This window comes from Physella acuta, unplaced genomic scaffold (assembly GCF_028476545.2).
Source record: "Physella acuta isolate Inbredline_101_S28 unplaced genomic scaffold, ASM2847654v3 ptg000470l, whole genome shotgun sequence".
Lineage (NCBI taxonomy): Eukaryota > Metazoa > Mollusca > Gastropoda > Physidae > Physella > Physella acuta.
The window spans coordinates 134275-155594 of NW_026731989.1; the positions used below are offsets into that span (position 1 = coordinate 134275).

The window sequence follows — 21320 nt, forward strand, 5'->3', positions numbered from 1 at the left end:
GTACCAGCGAACATCTGGTATTCAAACATCAAGCAGTAGGTACCAGCGAACATCTGGTATTCAAACATCAAGCAGTAGGTACCAGCGAACATCTGGTATTCAAACATCAAGCCAAGCAGTAGGTACCAGCGAACATCTGGTATTCAAACGTTGACAATAAAAACAAGGCTAGCGGCGTCCCACGATAAAATAGGCCAAAACATCTGGAACATTAAGGTGACAAATGTCATAATAAACTAGAGGTCATGACCTTTGCCCTAGTAGCCTTGATCTAGTTTTTTTTTTTTTTTTACCAAAAATAAATTATAAATTCGTAAATTTTAACAAGACAGTTTTTGTACGTCAGTTTAAACAAACATAGCAAATCTCGTTCAGGCGATATTAGGAAGGATGTTAGATATACATTTAGGACTGAGGTGAGGTTAGTGTTGATACTAGCACTTAACGTCCGTTAGTAAAGAGTCCAGTATAAAGGCATCAAAAGAGAACTAAGTGGAAGTCTGTTTTACAGCGAAATGAGTGCAAGAGTGTTCTATTGAGAACTAGCTGAAAGTCTGTTCGACAGAGAACTAAACGAAAGTCTGTTTACGAGAACTAAGTGAAAGTCTGTTTTACAGCGAAATGAGTGCTAGAATGTTCTATAGAGAGCTAGCTGAAAGTCTGTTCGAAAGAAAACGATGTGCATGTATGTTATATCAAACTTTTCTCTTAATTAAACTTGAGAGAAACATTTATGCAACGACATCCCATCCCATAACCACCAGCGTTCAGACCAACCCATCCTATATCCACCAATGTCCCTACCATCCCATTCCATAACCACCAGTGTTCCTACCATCCCTTTACCATTATCTTCCTACCATATCATCCCATTACCATCGCGTCCCTACCATCCCATACCATAACCATCAGCGTCTCTACCTTCCAGATAGGCCTACATAACCACTGACGTCTCTACCATCCCATCCCGTTACCATCGCGTCCCTACCATCCCATACCATAACCATCAGCGTCTCTACCTTACAGATACATAACCACTGACGTCTCTACCATCCCATCCCGTTACCATCGCGTCCCTACCATCCCATACCATAACCATCAGCGTCTCTACCTTACAGATACATAACCACTGACGTCTCTACCATCCTTGCGTCATTCTTTATCATAAATCTCGACCCCCCCATCCATATATTCCCCCACCTGTTTTCCCCCACCTGTGTATTCCCCCATCCACTTACTTCCCCCTTTGCACACAACAAACCTATATCTGACGTCATACATATTTTTATTGTCGACATTTCGTCCGCGTCATCCATGTTTTTACATGTTTAACTACAGAAAAGCAACACGAGATTACCGCCCTTACTATGCCAATTATGTGACCATGGTAAACTTGAACAGGAAGTGGAAGATTTATAAGAAAAATGTCTAACATAAAGTCATGTCTAAATTGTCTCTATTAAAATTAATAAACAAAAACAGTTGACTTTCTTTTGAAGTGCATTTAAAGTGCTATTACTTTTTAATCTGAGATTATGTTAATGTTGTGTGTTAGACACAAACACATTAGGGTTAGACGCTTGGATTTCTATCATGGACTTTCATAAATATATATATATATATATATATATATATATATATATATATATATATATATATATATATATATATATATATATATATACACCGATAGAGAGTAGCGAATGAAGTATGGAAGAAATCCCAAATTATTTCTAAAGACATACGACAACAAAATAAAAGGATACAGGTTAAGATAACATTGCTTAAAATATTTCAATTAAAAATGTAGGCCTACAAGCATTCATTGTAAAAATGTAGGCCTACAACTTTATTTCTACTAGTGATGTAATTGACCCAACTTACCGACAATTTCCGAATGATAAACATTTTGGAATAACTCTAACTGCTTCGGCAAGAGGTCAGTTGTCAGGGTATTGGTGACCATGAACTGTTCGTTCTCTCGAGGTGTTTTCGTACTTTTGGTCGCGGGGGACTGGTCTCCCAGGTTCATTATTTGCTTGACCCTTTCAAACCACCGCTGCTTTATGATGTGGTCCCTGAGGGTCTTGTTGAAGTTTTCCCGACCCGCGGGCACCGCCGTCCCGCCCACTTTGAACAAACTGGACTGCGGCATGACGAAAACAATGACGACCAGCGAGGATACGGCGCAGATGGAACTAGACCAATGCATGATGAATTTTATACGACCAGATTGTTAGGGTACGGTCTGTCTAAAACCAGGATCCACGGAACTTGACACTAAAACATTAAACGAAGAAACCGTCCAATGTTGTGTGACACGGAGTCTAGCGTTGATACACGTTGACAGCGTTGAGAAAACAGTCCGGAATGTCTCCGTGTGGTTCAGTGGTTGAGAGTAGCCGCCCGATGCATCAATGAAAAGTCCACGGCCCGACTTTTCCAGCGACTGTCATTCACTTTGTCTCCTGTAACAGACGAAATAACGTTTTCTACATCAGAAACAATATATGTCGTATCTTTATATGAACATATGTGAGCATTAGAAGTTCACGGAGTGCTAGAGTGCAGCGGCAGTTTGAAATATGTTTGAAGTGCGACCGAGCCAGGGGTTCGCCTTACCTTGATGTGACCTTGTAGAGTGGGTTTCCTCTGGTCCCATTGTTGTCATTATAGGTCAAGGCTCCCATCAGATCTAGGGGAAAAAAATATCTGTTTGATTTCAGACGTAACGGGCAAACGAAAGGAAGAAAGAAAAGAAAGGGGGTTGTTTTTTCTTTCAATAAATAGCTGCTGTTTAATGTTTTAACTGGAATATGTGTAGCCACAAGTTTTCTACTGAATGACACGGTAATGAAAACCAATTAAACAAGTCTGTTTTAGTAGTAGATGTGTGATCAGATTGTTTTAATTTGCGTGTTTGATGTTGTATAACAGACATTTGGATGATTCATATTTCATCTGTAAAAAAACGGAATTGTTTGGGTCAATGTGCAAGACTCTACTGAAAGGATATGGCTGGTGTTAAGTGAACACATGGAGTAAAATGGACTTATTCGAGAACAGTCTCTAAATTAGTCGAAAAGCCAACTCAAACATGAAAACTCGTGTGCGATGTTATTTTAAAATTAACATGGTTATAAAAATCTGACTATTTGATTTTTGTAAGACTTTACTGAGGTTTTTAGTATTTTCGATAGCTAAAAAAAAAAAAAAGAAAAAGGCTAAACCAAATTTAATAATTGTTTACATAAAACTCAGAAATTAAAAGCAAAAATGGCTAAACTAGGTCATGTGGTTAAAAAAAATTGAATTTTATTTAAAAATAATATCGACACAATTTGAGTACAAATTACTGATTTTTTTTATGAAGTGGGGTTTTCATAACATCGAGTTCTTAAACCTGATTAGGCCAAAATATCTTGAAAAAGTAAAACATTTTCCATCCAGTTGATTGTATGTATTTACAATTCGGTGAATATCCGTAGATTGGATATGGAAAAATCTTTGCATTTCAAGAACATTTTTTTCGCTGCTTTTTAAATAGATATAACCTACCTTCTCGAGCAGGCAAATTAAAATAAGTTTTTAATTCCTAATCAGCTAGACAGTTTTTTTCCTATATGAAGGAAATGCTTAGTATTGATGATCGTGATATGCAATATCAAACAGTAGTAAGCAAAGTGGAGGGGGGGGGGGGAAATGGGGTGGGATGGTGACACCACAATGAAACGTTAGTATATAAAACTTTTACAAAGTTTGTTTGAATTAGACAACACAACGTATTTAATGACATGACATGACATGACACGGCAGTTACCCAACATAACAATGTCAACTAGAAAGTGAACAAAAAATCTGGAACAAGCAGTAACAGCAGGCGTGACCCATTCAAGCCGTCTGCTATTTGCCACGGTTATCTTTGTTTGGGTGACAAGATATAAAGAGAATATTCTTCAAATATTACTTGATCTATTCCCACTGGACACAACGCAATTTTAACCATAGACGCTAATTCTAGTACAACTGCGCTTTTGAAAAAAAAATCGCGTTTTTTACTTTCTCGTATACGATGTTTATAGAAAGTATTGTAATCGTGCAAAAAATCGAAAAGGAGATTTTAAAAATCCCCGAGTCGGAAAAACACAGTTTTGCAATTTTGTCCGTATGTCTGTGTGTGCGGGTATGTATGTGTGTATGTATGTGTGTCTTTGAACAAGATAACTTGAGTACCGTTACAGCTAGGTTGATGAAATTTGATATAAAAGTATTATATCAAATTTGTAGTTCTGTATTAACTGTTAACCGATTTACGGTTACCGGAAGTGGAACTTATTCTACTTTCAATTTTTCAAAAGACTATAACTTGAGTACTGTCTGATAGATAAATGAAATTTCACAAGTAAGAAATCAATCTAATTTTATGCCTTCTATCAAATTTTGAGTAATTTACGTTGACCGAAAGTATTAATTTACGCTACTTCCGAGTTCTCAAAAAAAAAAAAAAAAAAAAAAAAGCGAAAATGAATTTATAAAGTACTACTATTCCGCACTATTATACATACATTGTTTGCCGTTAACTTGGTGCGCTATTCTTTTTTTCTACGAGATATTATTCTATTTTAAAAAGTTTAAGTTATTAAAAATGGATTAAAAGTCATGTCTACTTCCCGAGTTGCCATCCCCCATAGTGTTATATAAGAATATTCGAGAAAGTTTAGTGGAGATTACACCCGGTTTATTACGTTAGCATTTGAACACGCGAATCTAAGGTAGTTATTTATTTAAAGCAAAACGTAGACGATGTGGATCAGTTCCGTTAGGTCAGCTGGTATTGTTCTGGCCACGAAGAAAAGTTTTCCAGGTACTTGAGCTAGTTTCCCGTCTACCCAAGGTGGTGACTTTTCTTTTTCCTGAACTTTTTCAGGTCGACGGGTTTTTCCTGGCAAAGCTTTTCTTTGCTAAGGTAACCTTAAATAGCATCCAGTCTGATGTAACCACTACTCAAGTAACCCCCTCAAGTAACCCCTTGTGAATGTATACACTGAAGTAACTCAATTGGGCCGAGAGAAAAACTCGCCACCTCATGTATAACAGGATCCCACCTCCACACCCCCTCTCTACGGGCGCGCCACCATCTCACCTTACACTATACGTTGCGTGTGTTTGGTTGATATTTACACGACCCCCACCCCACCGTTATCCACACCCTACCCAACACTTGTCTGCACCACCCAACTGTAACCCAACTACACCCCTAAACATCTGATTACACTTCATCCAAACCTGCACTACACTCTACCTACAACAATCATTGTCTACACCCCTAAACATCTGACTACACCTCATCCAAACCTGCACTACACCCTACCTATAACAATCATTGTCTACACCCCTAAACATCTGACTACACTTCATCCAAACCTGCACTACACACTACCTACCGCAATTATTGTCTACACCCCTAAAAAATTGCTCCAACCCAACCAACCTTTATCTACACCCCCCCCCCCCCCAATATTTCTATCTCCCGAACAATTGTCGACACCACCAACCATTGCCGCGACACCCCCAACCATTGTAGACCCCAAACCACTGTCGACACCCCAACCATATCCTGCACCTCTACAACACTTACACACAAACCTACAACTGTCAACGTCTTACAATTTGGTAGACACGGGACCACAAACCCGTCCATTCTTATAAACTCAGACCCACAAACTGTCCATTTTTGTAAACTTAGTCCCACAACCCCCCCCCCCCCCCTCCCTGATGCACATAACACGTCCCCCCAGACCCACAACCCCCCCCCCCACTGATACCCACAACCCATCCCTCTAGACCAACTACCCGTTGCCCCGTTCCCCCAGACCCACAACCCGTCCCACAGACCCACAACCCGTTCCCACAGACCCATAACCCGTCCCCCAGACCCACAACCCGTACCCCAGACCCACAACCCGTTCCCCAGACCCACAACCGGTACCTCCAGACCCACAACCTGTCCCCAGACCCACAACCTGTCCCCCAGACCCACAACCCGTTCCCCCAGACCCACAACCCGTTCCCCCAGACCCACAACCCGTTCCCCCAGACCCACAACCGGTACCTCCAGACCCACAATCTGTCCCCCAGACCCACAACCTGTCCCCCAGACCCACAACCCACAACCCGTACCTCCAGACCCACAACCCGTTCCCCCAGACCCACAACCCGTCCCCCAGACCCACAACCTGTCCCCCAGACCCACAACCCACAACCCGTTCCCCCAGACCCACAACCGGTACCTCCAGACCCACAACCCGTCCCACAGACCCACAACCTGTCCCCCAGACCCACAACCCGTCCCCCAGACCCACCACCCACCACCCGCCCCCCAGACCCACAACCCGTCCCCAAGACCCACAACCCGTCCCCCAGACCCATAACCCGTCCCCAGACCCACAGCTCGTCCATTCTTCACCCCCAGACTGACGTCAATATCTCGGTACGGTGTTGTAACGGATTCCCCGCCCCCCGGCAGATAATTGTATGCGGTCCACGCTCGATGGTGTACTATAGCCCGTGGTAACGACGTGAGAAACACTCTCCCGGTGGTCCGTCGTGCTCCATCCCGGCCCAGCAAAAGGTAAACAGAGGATGTGACAAAACAAACCTTAGCCTCGTTTTGTTGCCGGGGTGGGATAAAAGTATGACAACTTCAACCCGAAACTTTGTTTTGTTACTTTCAGTAGGATGGAATAAAAATATTACAACTTCAACTCGCAACTTTGTTACTGGAGACGTATCTAGTATGAAATTTCGTTCACCTTAATAAAACGGTACTGAAATTATATGAATTTATAATCCGAAAATAGAGTAAAGTATCACTTCCGGATATCGGAAATTACTAAAAAAATTAAGTAAGTTGCGAAAACAGGCTAAAATGCACATCTGGGAGTTTCGACTCAGGATGGTGAAAAATATGAAAGAGATCTAATGGGTGACCTCATGCTTTTATTACTGAAAGCAAGATTTTTTCTTCTTCTAATTTTTATATTCATTTTAAAAACGTATAATTCTAAAGGCTTTTTTATTTTACATTTGCTTTATTTTCCTCTTCAAAAAACTAGAGCACCCATCGGGTACAGATGTGAGTAGTAACGCCCCTGCCCTGACGCCATGTTCAGTAGAGGCAGGGGGCGTAACGTTTGCGTGCCCGACCCCCCCCCCCCATCAATGCACTGGGCTGAGAGAAAAGGGGGTGATAGTATCCCAGGATCAAGAACGTGTCGCCAGCTCATTTGGTGTGTTTAAACAATCAAACATCAAGCCCTTGAAGTCGACTGAAGACCAGAAGACATTTTTATAACATGGTAGAAGAGCTAAAAAGCTTTGTAATATATAAAAATACTGTCAAAGGGAAGCTTAGGTTTCAAAGTTTTGGCGCTGTGAGGAAAATCCAGGATGGGAAATAACATTTGTTTAAACAATAGGGGCGAATGAGGGCATCATGTGGGATGGGGGCAGCGTCAAGGGATATTGTGACCAGTGGCGTCAGGGCATCTCGTGACCGTAGGCGTCAGGGCATCTCGTAGCTAGATGCGTCAGGACACACTTTAGCTAGAGGTGTCAGCTCCATGTAATTAGATGTCAGGGCACACTGTAGCTAGAGGTGTCAGGGGATATTGTGACCAGTGGCGTCAGGGCATCTCGTAGCTATACGCGTCAGGGCATCGAGTAGCTAATACGTCAGGGCACCTTGCAACTAGGCTTAAGGGCACCAAATAGCTAGATGCGTCAGGGCATCTTAAAACTAGGCTTAAGGGCACCAGACAGCACCTTGCAACTAGACTTAAGGGCTCCAAGTAGCTAGAGGCGTCAGGGCATCTTACAACTAGGCTTAATGGCACCTTGCAACTAGGCTTAAGGGCACCTTGCAACTAGGCTTAATGGCACCTTGCAACTAGGCTTAAGGGCACCTTGCAACTAGGCTTAAGGGCACCTTGCAACTAGGCTTAAGGGCACCTTGCAACTAGGCTTAAGGGCACCTTGCAACTAGGCTTAAGGGCACCTTGCAACTAGGCTTAAGGGCACCTTGCAACTAGGCTTAAGGGCACCTTGCAACTTGGCTTAAGGGCACCATGTAACTAGAGGCGTCAGGGCATGTTGTAACTAGAGGCGTCACGGCATCTTGCAACTAGGCTTAAGGGCACATTGCAACTAAGCTATGTGGCACCATGTAGCTAGAGGCGTCAGGGCATGCTGTAACTAGAGGCGTCAGGGCCTGCTGTAACTTTAGATCAGAGGGTGGGAAATGGAGTAGCGCTGGGTTAAATGTTTTATTTAGAGTCTGCCCTACAAAACCCCCCCCCCCCCATTTCGCTGCTCTGGGCTGTGCCACGCCCATTGAGTGTTTGATCCGCTGAGAGTAACATATCACGCCAAACCCAATGACCAGACCACTGACGTCACAGACACAACAGTCACCTTATCTTAACAACAAAAGGGTCGTCTGCTCGTGACGTCACAGCCGAGAAGACAAAGTTGGTGAGGAGATGCCAAAAAGATAGCCCGGAAGGGGAGGTAAGATCACCCACCTGTTTAATAGCTGGTGTTTAGTGAATGTTTACTAAGTAATTGCTTCCCTTTGTGTGATCTAATGAAATTGTGCCCTTCGCCTTGTTTGTGTACCCTAAGTTAATTGCCCTACCCTAGCGTGATGTCTGAACCCAGCGTTGCTCTAGTTTTATCAGATCAATAACATCAATCGCAGATCTATTATCGATCGTCATGTCGGAGTATCATAGTGTGAGAAAAAAAAACCTAGTTTCCATTTTACATTCTGATTCCTGTTGGTTCGTATTTTTGTCTGAATTGACATAAAAGTTAATATATTTCTCCAATAGCCAAAAGATTGTGTTAAGTCAGCATAATCAAGGTTGTCTAACTCAGTGGTTGAGACTGCAAGAGTTCTCCCCCTCCCTCTATTTTTCTTCAGTGTTTCTTACTACGTAAACAAGTAAAATGCACAAAAAATAAAATAAAAAATCTAAAGATGTGTCGGGTAGGTGTGGGGAACAAGGTGTGTGAGACAAGGTGTGTGGGGCCTGATGTGTGGGTCAAGGTGTGTGAGACAAGGTGTGTGGGACAACATGTGTGGGAAAAGGTGTGTAGGTTAAGGTGTGTGGGACAAGGTGTGTGGGTCAAGGTATGTGAGACTAGATGTGTATGACAATATGTGTGGGTCAAGGTGTGTGGGACAACATGTGTGGGATAAGGTGTTTGGATCAAGGTGTGTGAGACTAGATGTATATGACAATATGTGTGGGTCAAGGTGTGTGGGACAACATGTGTGGGATAAGGTGTGTAGGTTAAGGTGTGTGGGACAAGGTGTGTGGGTCAAGGTATGTGAGACTAGATGTGTATGACAATATGTGTGGGTCAAGGTGTGTGGGACAACATGTGTGGGATAAGGTGTGTAGGTTAAGGTGTGTGGGACAAGGTGTGTGGGTCAAGGTATGTGAGACTAGATGTGTATGACAATATGTGTGGGTCAAGGTGTGTGGGACAACATGTGTGGGATAAGGTGTGTGGGTCAAGGTATGTGAGACTAGATGTGTATGACAATATGTGTGGGTCAAGGTGTGTGGGACAATATACGTGGGACAAAAATATGTAGGACAAAATGTATAAGACAAGATATGTGGGATATTATGTGTGGGAAAAAGTGTGTGGGGTAAAATGTAAATAATAAAAAGTATGTGGTAACAATTTTGCCCAAAGCTTCTAAGGAAATGTTCCTTGGTAAAAGTTCTCGTTATTGAGTTAAGGCTTCTTAAGAGATGGCACCTTTGCAGAATTTGGGCCAAAGAAGGTTACTGGGTACATCATTGTAGGTGGTAACAGAGGGCGTTTTAGGGGGCGCCCCATGCAGGTATATACTGACAGAGTACATCATTGTAGGTGGTAGCAGAGGGCGTTTTAGGGGGCACCCCATGCAGGTATATACTGACAGAGTACATCATTGTAGGTGGTAGCAGAGGGCGTTTTAGGGGGCACCCCATGCAGGTATATACTGACAGGGAGGTATAAAACTCGATGTAACCAGGGACTGTAAGCTGGGACAGATGGGACGTGTAGTCTACTGGTGCCAGTACCTGGGAAACTGATTTGTCAACGACTTTTTGTTAACGAAAAAGACAGTTATACAATGTAGAGTTTGTAATTGACTGTTTGAATTATAGTGTAGACTACCACACATTTTCTCATCCACACTAGACATGTCTCTCCACAACAAACTTGGCAACAAAACTTGTCAAACGAAACGTACGATTGAAAAAACTAACACCAACGTTTGGCCGTCCACACCGACCGTCTAAACGTCTCGACGCGAGAGATAGCCTTCTAAGCACTACGACCTACTTTTTCTCGCGCACCGTCCGTTTTGACGTCATTTTCCCAGTCGGAGGCACTCGAATGTTGAGTCGCGTAGGCAAGCTGTCGTCACACTAGCAACCGATTTATTCATCAAATCTGACCTTTCCCCGCCAGCACCAGCCTCCACCAAGAACTCTGACTTTGAATGTCAGCTTTATTAACGGGCGTTGATTAAGAAGATAGAAAAAATACCTGCCCGGCACTTTAGTTTACATTACATTCATCTCAAATGTCAAGGCTATTGTTATGTACTTAGCGTGTATTCGCTATTGATTTTCCGTGTTGTTCTCATTATGAATTAATCCCATTCATATCCAAAAATAATTTGCTAGGATTATTAGCGGCTGCTCCATTCGCACTCATACTTCAAGCTTATGTTGTTAAAAAAATATTTTTTGACACAACAAATAAAGGTGTTATTAAAAAATAACACCGATCATACCGAATGAAAATACTAGCAAATATCAAGTTGACGACAGGTAATCCAAATTATATTAGGCTGTGTGAATACGAAATATAGTACTAGCCATGAGAACATAAACTATAGAGCTAGCTGTGAATATGAAATATAGAGCTAGTCATGGGAACATAATATAGAACTAGAGTGAATATAGAATATAGGGCTAGGCTTGTGCATAAAAGAAATAGAGCTAAATATAAAAAGTAGGAATCAGGGGTTGGAGGTTTGGTGCAGTAATGTCATACGTACATATTCACATAGTGATTTTACTTTCTCGTATATACGTAGTATAGAGAAAGTATTGTAATCGTGCAAAAAAAAAAAATCGAGATTTTTACAAATCTCGACGTTTTACACCTCACTGATACGGAAAAACATAATTTTGCAATCTTGTCCGTATGTCTGTGTGTGTGTATGTGTGTCTGTGTGTCTGTGTGTCCGTGTGTAAACACGATAACTTGAGTACCGTTACAGCTAGGTTGATGAAATTTCATATATAAGTATTATATCAAAATCGTAGATCCGAATCAACTTTTGAGCGATTTCCGACAACCGGAAGTGGTACTTTTTCTACTTTGAATTTTTCAAAAGCCTATAACTTGAGTACTATTTCAGATATATAAATGAAATTTCACATGTAAGTAAAAGATCTAATTCTCTACCTTCTATCAAATTTTGAGTAATTTCCGTTGACCGGAAGTAGTAATTTACGCTACTTCCGATTTCTCAAAAAACTAATGTACATTTTTAAAGTACTAATAATATTGCGCACTATTACGCACATTTGGTTTTGGTGCTCGCTTGGTGCGCAATTTTTTTTCTACTAGATTTTATTCTATTTTTAAAAGTTTAAGTAAACAAAAATCATGTCTATATTCCGAGTTGACATCCCACGTAGTGTTATATTAGAATTTTCGAGAAAGTTTAGGGGAGATCACTCCCGGTTTATTTTAAATACATCTTTCCAGGGGGTGGCGATGGGTAGGCCTTCACTACCCATGCAGCGCACCTACATACCCCGGAAGGAATATAGAGAACAGTACATAAAAAACTAGAATATATATATTAACCTGTGTCTGCCCTCACCCCCAAAAAGTTTCAAGTGCCCCACCCTCGGAGCAGTTACATTGTATCCTTATTTGACTATAACCTCCACGCCCACATGATCATTTGCCTGTACTATGATTATACATACATTTATTTCCAGACTCAGTTCGGCCTATCAAATTAGTCCCTGCTCTGTATCTCGGTACTCTATTTAACCGTAATTTATGTATGTATTCTATTTGTCCGCTCCCACTTTGTCCTTATTATACCCTTACTATTTTTTAATCAGTAATTTGTCCTATATTTTCCGTACTCCATTTGACCGTACATTTTTGTCCTTCCACTGTTACATAATAACCAACTTGTCCTAGTACATTATTTCTGTCCGTGGGCTATTTTTGTCCCCAGACTGTACCTTATTTGTCCTCAGACTGTACCTTATTTGTCCTCAGACTGTACCTTATTTGTCCCTTAAACTGTACCTTTTTTGTCCCTTAAACTGTACCTTACTTGTCGTCAGACTGTACCTTATTTGTCCCTTAAACTGTACTTTATTTGTCCTCAGACTGTACCTTATTTGTCCTCAGACTGTACCTTATTTGTCCTCAGACTGTACCTTATTTGTCCCTTAAACTGTACCTTTTTTGTCCCTTAAACTGTACCTTACTTGTCGTCAGACTGTACCTTATTTGTCCCTTAAACTGTACCTTATTTGTCCTCAGACTGTACCTTATTTGTCCTCAGACTGTACCTTATTTGTCCCTTAAACTGTACCTTTTTTGTCCCTTAAACTGTACCTTACTTGTCGTCAGACTGTACCTTATTTGTCCCTTAAACTGTACCTTTTTTGTCCCTTAAACTGTACCTTACTTGTCCTCAGACTGTACCTTATTTGTCCTCAGACTGTACCTTATTTGTCCTCAGACTGTACCTTATTTGTCCCTTAAACTGTACCTTATTTGTCCCCAGACTGTACCTTATTTGTCCATTAAACTGTACCTTATTTGTCCCTTAAACTGTACCTTATTTGTCCCTTAAACTGTACCTTATTTGTCCTCAGACTGTACCTTATTTGTCCTCAGACTGTACCTTATTTGTCCATTAAACTGTACCTTATTTGTCCCTTAAACTGTACCTTATTTGTCCCCAGACTGTACCTTATTTGTCCCTTAAACTGTACCTTATTTGTCCCCAGACTGTACCTTATTTGTCCCTTAAACTGTACCTTACGTGTCCTCAGACTGTACCTTACTTGTCCCTACTTTATTGGACTGTACCCTAGATTGTCCCACCTCCGTTTAACCGTACCCTTTCAGCCCGTCACTTATACGGCCGTGCTCAGCTTCTAGACGCCTAACCTAATATCCCTCGCTGGTCTATTTATAGCCCCTCTGCCCAAAGACTCGGTCCTACTCCCGATACAAAAATAGCACCAGACATCCTGAGCGGCATCACAATGGGGTCAATGACCACTTCCAGTCAGCCCAAATTGTAGGTCCGTGTGGGGTGTGAAGGATGGGATGTGGGATTTGATCCGTTGTTAGAGGGCTGTTTGCTGTTTGCTGTTTGCTGACTGCTGGACGGTGGTTACGGCTGGAGGAACAGTTGGGTGACCAGTGGTTTGTGCTAGGAGAACGATCGTGTATGTCAGTGTATGATTACAATGTGAATGGTCGCGTATGATCACAATGTGAATGGTCATGTGATCACAATGTGAATGGTCATGTGATCACAATGTGAATGGTCGCGTATGATCACAATGTGAATGGTCATGTGATCACAATGTGAATGGTCGTGTATGATCACAATGTGAATGGTCATGTGATCACAATTTGAATGGTCGTGTATGATCACAATGTGAATGGTCATGTGATCACAATGTGAATGGTCGTGTATGATCACAATGTGAATGGTCATGTGATCACAATGTGAATGGTCGTGTATGATCACAATGTGAATGGTCGCGTATGATCACAATGTGAATGGTCGCGTATGATCACAATGTGAATGGTCATGTGATCACAATGTGAATGGTCGTGTATGATCACAATGTGAATGGTCGTGTATGATCACAATGTGAATGGTCGCGTATGATCACAATGTGAATGGTCGGGTGATCACAATGTGAATGGTCGTGTATGATCACAATGTGAATGGTCGGGTGATCACAATGCGAATGGTCATGTGATCACAATCTGAATGGTAATGTGATCACAATGTGAATGGTCGTGTATGATCACAATGTGAATGGTAGTGTATGATCACAATGTGAATGGTCGTGTATGATCACAATGTGAGTGGTCGGGTGATCACAATGTGAATGGTCGCGTATGATCACAATGTGAATGGTCGTGTGGGAGACGTAAAATATTTTTTTCTCTACCCAAGGAATAGGATGAACGAGTTAACAGAGACTCATGCATCATTGAAGTATTAAATAGACAGACTGATGACATAGATTATCATAGAGTAGACTGTTCTGTAACACAGTTTTAGTTTGAAAAGTATAATTTGTAGACTAAGTTTTTAAGGCAGACTTTCCTCCAGAGTGGTTTCCAGATGTGTATGTAGTGTGGGGATGTGTGTGTAGTGTGGGGATGTGTGTGTAGTGTGGAGATGTGTGTGTAGTGTGGGGATGTGTGTGTAGTGTGGGAATGTGTGTATAGTGTGGGGATGTGTGTGTGTGTAGTGTGGGGATGTGTGTGTGTAGTGTGTGGATGTGTGTGTAGTGTGGAGATGTGTGGTGGATGAAAGTGTTATATACAACGAAAACAAGGGAGGAGTGGTGGCTCAACAATGTTCTATTAGGGCGTTATTTAGTGAGTTTACTGGATGATTCGAAGATAACTGGATACTTGGTGTAATTGGGTGCTACACGAGATTAATGGATATTTAATTAATTTATTGGATACTTTGTGCAGTTAAAAAAATATAGTCAGAACAACATAGAGTAATTATAAAAACAAATAATAAAGCAACCAGATTTCGTACTACATCTTTTCAGGTTTAAATTTGCATTGTGAAAATAAATAGATATTTAGCCTTAAACTCAACTAATTATTTTCAAGTTCTCTGGATTTAAAACTTTTATAACATTGATTCTAAAAATATAAAATTTCTTATTTAGTTTTAGGTTTAAGTTTTTATTTTAATTATTTTTTTACGGTAGCTTTGATTGCAAAATCTTTAAAAGCGCGTTTTTAATCCATGTCAACAATATGATGGAAGGATTCTCGTCAACTCTGTCGCTTCCATTGTAATCGTTCAAAAATCTAAATTTTGCAATTTTGTCCGTATGTCTGTGGGTATGTCTGGGAACACGATAACTTCAGTACCGTTACAGCTAGGTTGATGAAATTTCCTATATCAGTATTATATTATATTTGTAGTTCTATATAAACTTTTCAGCGATTTCCGGTAACCGGAAGTGGAACTCAGTACCTTTTTTTCTAAAGCCTGTAACTTGCGTACTGTTTCAGCTTGGTGGACGAAATTTTACATATAAGTAAAAACATTTAATTCTCTGCCTTCTTTCAAATTTTGAGTAATTTCCGTTTAAAGGAAATAGTATTTTACGCTATTTCCGATTTCTTAAAAAACTCATCTGAATTTATTAAGTGCTAATATTCCGCATTATTATACACATTTTTTTTGCGGTTCGCTTGTCGCGCAATTCTTTTTTTCTACGAGATTCTATTCTAAAAAGTTTAAATAATTAACAATGGATTAAAAATCATGTCTATATCCCGAGTTGCCATCCTTCGTAGTGTTATATAAGAACATTCGAGTTTAGGCAATATCACTCCCTCTTTATTTAAGTTAATTGATGTATGACCAAGAGAAGAGAACTTCAGCGAGTATATCAAACTCCGTTTAATCGAAATCAGTTATGGGAACTTGAAATCCTGCGGTCAAATATTTGGACTAGATGTGTATCGATGATAAGCAGTGGTTAATCACGTGTCATAGATGAGGGACTGTGGACGACGTCGTAACACCAATAAACAACCAGCCTCCCCAACCCTCAATCACCAACACCACTGTTCCACATCCCTAATGGACGGTGCTCTAACAGCTATAACAGACGCTGTTCGCCCTGCCCCTAATGGGGACAACTATCCCCATCAGATCCGACACTTCTTCTATCCCCAACAGCTTATCCCCATCATTTATCATTTATGACCCCCCCCCCCCCCCAACAGCCATGGCCCAACACTGTCCCACCAACACGCCCCCAGCACCAACCTACGTTCCCCAACAGTCAGTTCCCTTGTCTTCATATAGGCCTACAGTTCCTATAGGCTTAGGGTAGCAACTGCCGTATACGTAGGCTTAGGGTAGAAACTGCCGTATACGTAGACTTAGGGTAGCAACTGCCGTATACGTAGACTTAGGTTAGCAACTGCCGTATACGGCAAAACATTTTTAATTAATCGGATGTTGAAAAACTTTTCGAATTTATCAGTCTGTGGCCAAAAGTTTTTGAATGTGATATTGAATGAAGAATAAAAGCACACTGCAGTTTCTTTAAGCTATTAGGACACCAACTTTAGACCTGAACGTATCCACGCTTCAGTAGATTGTACTTTTAGAAGCGGACAAAAAATAACGGCTTGTTTTTGTGTACAAATTCGTCCGTCTGTTCCTTGTTATAAAAATGTAACAAAGGAAAAGTTAAGGAGTTTTTAAATAGCTTTCAAAAGAAGTTTATTTTTGTTTTTGATTTAGAAGATAAATAGACCAAAAACGGTCTTGGAGCAAAGTGATAATTCAGCTTGAGTGCGAGGCTCTCGTCACTAGCTGAGTACTCGAGATAGCTGAATCTAGCTCAATGGGCCAGTTGAACTAGCACAACAAAGACACCGCTTCATTGAATATCAAAGGCAAAAACATCTCAATCTCTTACAGATAGCCTCTTAGGTTCCGCTTTATCAGATATGTTAATTAGCATACTACTAATGACGTCTTACCGTAAAGATGTTTCTTTTTGTCGTGAAAATTAAACATGGTGTAAAGGTATTATAAAAATAAATTCGACGATTTAACGGTTGAATGAGTATCTAAACAGTTTTTTGTTGATCTAAACAGTGACAAATTTATGACAAGGTTTAAACGTGGGTCTGAAGGCCACGGCTGTCTCAACAGGTGAAACAGGTTTTAACATGATGCTCTGGAAATAATCGTTTAACATCTGTTGTATCTAGCGTCTAAACTTAGCCACGTAAAACACCTTTTGTAATGAATATATATGCACTGGAGCGACAACTCAGAAGATATTCTTACTTCTATAATTTTAATTTTTTTTACATGTATATAGATCTATATTTTGTACAAGTGTGTATTAACATACAAAGGCATAATCTTTATGTCTACCTTCCCATTATTTGTTGAATTTTTTTTAAAAACTTTAAAAACTGTAATTATAAATTTAAAGGTTCAATTGCTTCGCTATTTCAATGTGATTGTCAATAGTTTTATATCGGTTCTAAAAGATTAAAGACAAAGAAAGAATAAAATGGCGCAAAACAGGTAGGCGTTCTGTCGTGAACTACTGACCTTGGGAGATGTAATTGTGAGGTTTTGTATGAGCCGGCTGGTCGTCGCGCTGTATTCACATCTAGAGAACTCTACGGATTGATGGGATTAGCCGTACACAGGGAGGGGAGGTAACCGGAGATGTCTCTTTGTTCTCATGATAAATCTGGCAATAACAGACTCACAAAATAACAGGGTCACGTGATCCATTGTATCCTATTTGGTGACCCACATCTGCCCTAGACAGGGACGAAAAAACTCACAGAATATTCTCACCGTTGAAATTTTCCCATACAGCAGACATTCGGATATATATATATATATATATATATATATATATATATATATATATATATATATATATATATATATATATATATATATATATATATATATATACATATATATATGTGTGTGTGTGTTATATGCCTATGAGCATTTTGGCTTTAATTTATATACATATATGTATAATATATATATATATATATATATATATATATATATATATATATATATATATATATATATATATATATATATATATATATATATATTATATATAATATAAAAAAACCAAATAATACATACTATTGTACTACTATTATACTTTAAGCCAACAGTTTCTCATCCCAATCTGTTGCACTAGGGCCTGTTAATTACCAGCCTAATTTAACTGCCACTCTTTGTCGTCTGTGAAGGTCTAAAGTTTCATCCACCCAAAAAGTCGATTTTAGTAGATAGCGTAGCCCGTAGGACTGCGCCATAAACCGATCGGGCACTATACAGCCAACTTCTAGGCAGTTCGGATAAGTAAACCTATTGTAATACTTTAACTGTGGCTAGTTATGTAACCCAGTGGTTACCTTATAAAGGTCATTGATCGACGGCCCTAGGGTCTTGGGATCGATTCCTATTTAGAAAACGTTTTCTCCTTTTACATTTATTGACTACAGTCTTTGGTTACAGAATTCATTTACATTCTACATGTTTTCTGTTCCAAATTTATACTGATTTTATAAATACACATATTCGATAATTTTATACCGATTATATAAATACACATATTCGATAATTTTATACTGATTTTATAAATACATATATTCGATAATTTTATACTGATTTTATTAATACATATATTCGATAATTTATACTGATTTTATAATTACATATATTCGATAATTTATACTGATTTTATAAATACATATATTCGATAATTTATACTGATTTTATAAATACACATATACGAAAAATTGTCTTCCTTATTGACCGACTAGACATACCAATTAACATACCAATAAACATTTAAATGTTGTTTTAGATTTTCATTTAAACTTCTTTAATTTATTATTAAACTTAGACAAATGGTATGTCTATTCTAATGACTCGATTAACAAACATGTTATTGGATATAGTGATCTTCAAATTAAAATTTTAACTAAGTTAAAATTAGATTAATATCTAGAAAAATCTAGATATTCTAGTGTTGTGAGCGGTGACAACTGTAAGTCACGGAGGTGTTGTAAGCGTCAACTATGTAGCAGAACTCACCTGAGGTCAGGAAAGAATCAAACACCGGTGACAGGAACTGTGTTTATAGTCCAGCGTGAGGGTGGTGCGGCAGGACGCTTGTAAACAGCCCGACCCCGGCCAGAGTACCGCCCGTGGTGAGTACTGTGGTTAATACCACAGCCTAGGAGCCAGTCAATAATCTCAACCCGCCACTCCAGAACAGGCGGGAAGCGATGGATCACAGTGGTTCTAATCGCCCTGGTTAGGTCCCTTACCTCCCCTTCAATAGCGTTTACATGGCTAGAACCATTACCTCCCCTTTCCCCGAGGTCTAGTATATTCATATCTAAGGTCCTTAAATCCGCTTCCTATAGTCTAGTTTATTCACGGCTCGGGCACTTACCTCCCTTATGTCTAGTTCATTCATAGTTAGGGTCCTTATCTACAATACCGATGTCACAATGGTTCTAATCATTTATTTCTATGGCCCTATATCTCTTTCCAGATGCCTCTATGGTTAGTTCTTAAACTTCCCTATTTGTTGCCTTAGTGATCCTACATCTTGTTATCAGGTCATCCATGCATATATATATATATATATATATATATATATATATATATATATATATATATATATATATATATATATATATATATATATATATATATATATATATATGTGTGTGTGTGTTTGTATAATCATTGGAATTTGAAGGGGTTTAGGTGGGTTACAAACAGCCCCCCTCCCACACACACTTAAGCACAGCTGCATTTTTTACGTCGCGCACGTGCCACTAATTTCACTTTCAGATTCAGATTTTCTATGACAAATAGAGGCACAATGTACGTCACCTACTGAAATATGCAGTGGCGTCACCAGAGGGGGCTACAACACTCCTCCACAATGTAAGTCACCTACTGAAATCAGCAGTGGCGTCACCAGAGGGGGCTACAACACTCCTTCACAATGTAAGTCACCTACTGAAATCAGCAGTGGCGTCATCAGAGGGGGTTACAACACTGCTCAACAGACCTCACACGGAATGTTCTCACATATTGCTACAGCTCTGGACGGCATGCGCTAATGTCGCTGTCTGTCTATTCCAAAATGTATATATATGTATTCCTGACATAGATATGCCAGTTATAGGGATGGGTATGGCTCTATATCAATAATATTTTTCCTGCTATTACTAACCAAACAAAGACATCCGTGTGTTGACGTTGTTTCTGTGCCCTCACCTGACCTGTAGTTCAGTAGTTCCTGTTGTCAGTGTTAAGCCACCATTGGATTGTTTATATGACGGAAGCGCTGACAACAGCCGTATTGTTGTACCAACAGAAGCACCACACTGCTAGCATAAAATGTAAACAACGCCTTTTGTTTATGTTCACTTGGTCGTAGCTTGCATCACCCGTTTTGTAAACCATTAAAATAGGTTATTAAAACAGTTACACACGCATATTCCCGTCTAATTAATATATGGAATTCTAAAATAGGTAATTGGGTTCTAAAACACAATTATTATTTACATTCTCCGCTAAAAATTGGCTTCTGAAGTGAGTGAAAAGAATATTTTTTTTTCTTTTCTTTTTACTTTCTCGTATATACGAAGTAAAGAGAAAGTCTTGTAATCGTGCAAAACAAAAAAAAATCGAGATTTTTACAAATCTCGACGTTTTACACCTCACTGATACGGAAAAACAATTTTGCAATCTTGTCCGTATGTCTGTGTGTCTGTGTGTGTGTGTGTGTGTGTGTCTGTGTGTAAACACGATAACTTGAGTACCGTTACAGCTAGGTTGATGAAATTTCATATATAAGTATTTTATCAAAATCGTAGATCCGTAACAACCTTTGAGCGATTTCCGATAACCGGAAGTGGTACTTTTTCTACTTTGAATTTTTAAAAAGCCTATAACTTGAGTACTATTTCAGATAGATAAATGAAATTTCACATGTAAGTAAAAGATCTAATTCTCTCTGAGTAATTTCCGTTGACTGGAAGTACTAATTTACGCTATTTCCGGTTTCTCAAAAAACGCACGTAAATTTATAAAGTACTAATAATATCCCGCACTATATGCACATTTTCTTAGGCGTTCGCTTTGGTGCGTAATTCTTTTTTTTTCTACTAGATCTAGATTCTATTCTATTTTTAAAAGTTTAAGTAAACAAAAATCAATGCCATCCCACGTAGTGTTATATTAGAATATTCGAGAAAGTTTAGGGGAGATCACTCCCGGTTTATTTTAATGGCGTTTAGTATTTAGTTTTAATCTTAGGACGATTTGCTAATGTAAACACGAAAACGATTTTTGTATGTTAAACGGACCTAAATTATTA

At 39.6% G+C, this 21320-nt stretch overlaps 1 protein-coding gene across 1 annotated transcript in view; it reads right to left on the minus strand.

Annotated features, from left to right (window-relative positions):
- Positions 1–19116, minus strand: part of LOC131943859 (uncharacterized) — a 36957-nt gene extending 17841 nt beyond the window's left edge. The window contains exons 1-3 of the mRNA XM_059304149.1: positions 19013–19116; positions 2623–2695; positions 1885–2468 (exon numbers count right to left, since the gene is read on the minus strand). Coding sequence (XP_059160132.1) covers positions 1885–2212 — 328 coding nt within the window. The 5' untranslated portion in view covers positions 2213–2468; positions 2623–2695; positions 19013–19116. The remainder of the gene's footprint in view (positions 1–1884; positions 2469–2622; positions 2696–19012) is intronic.
- Between the last annotated feature and the right edge of the window lie 2204 nt (positions 19117–21320).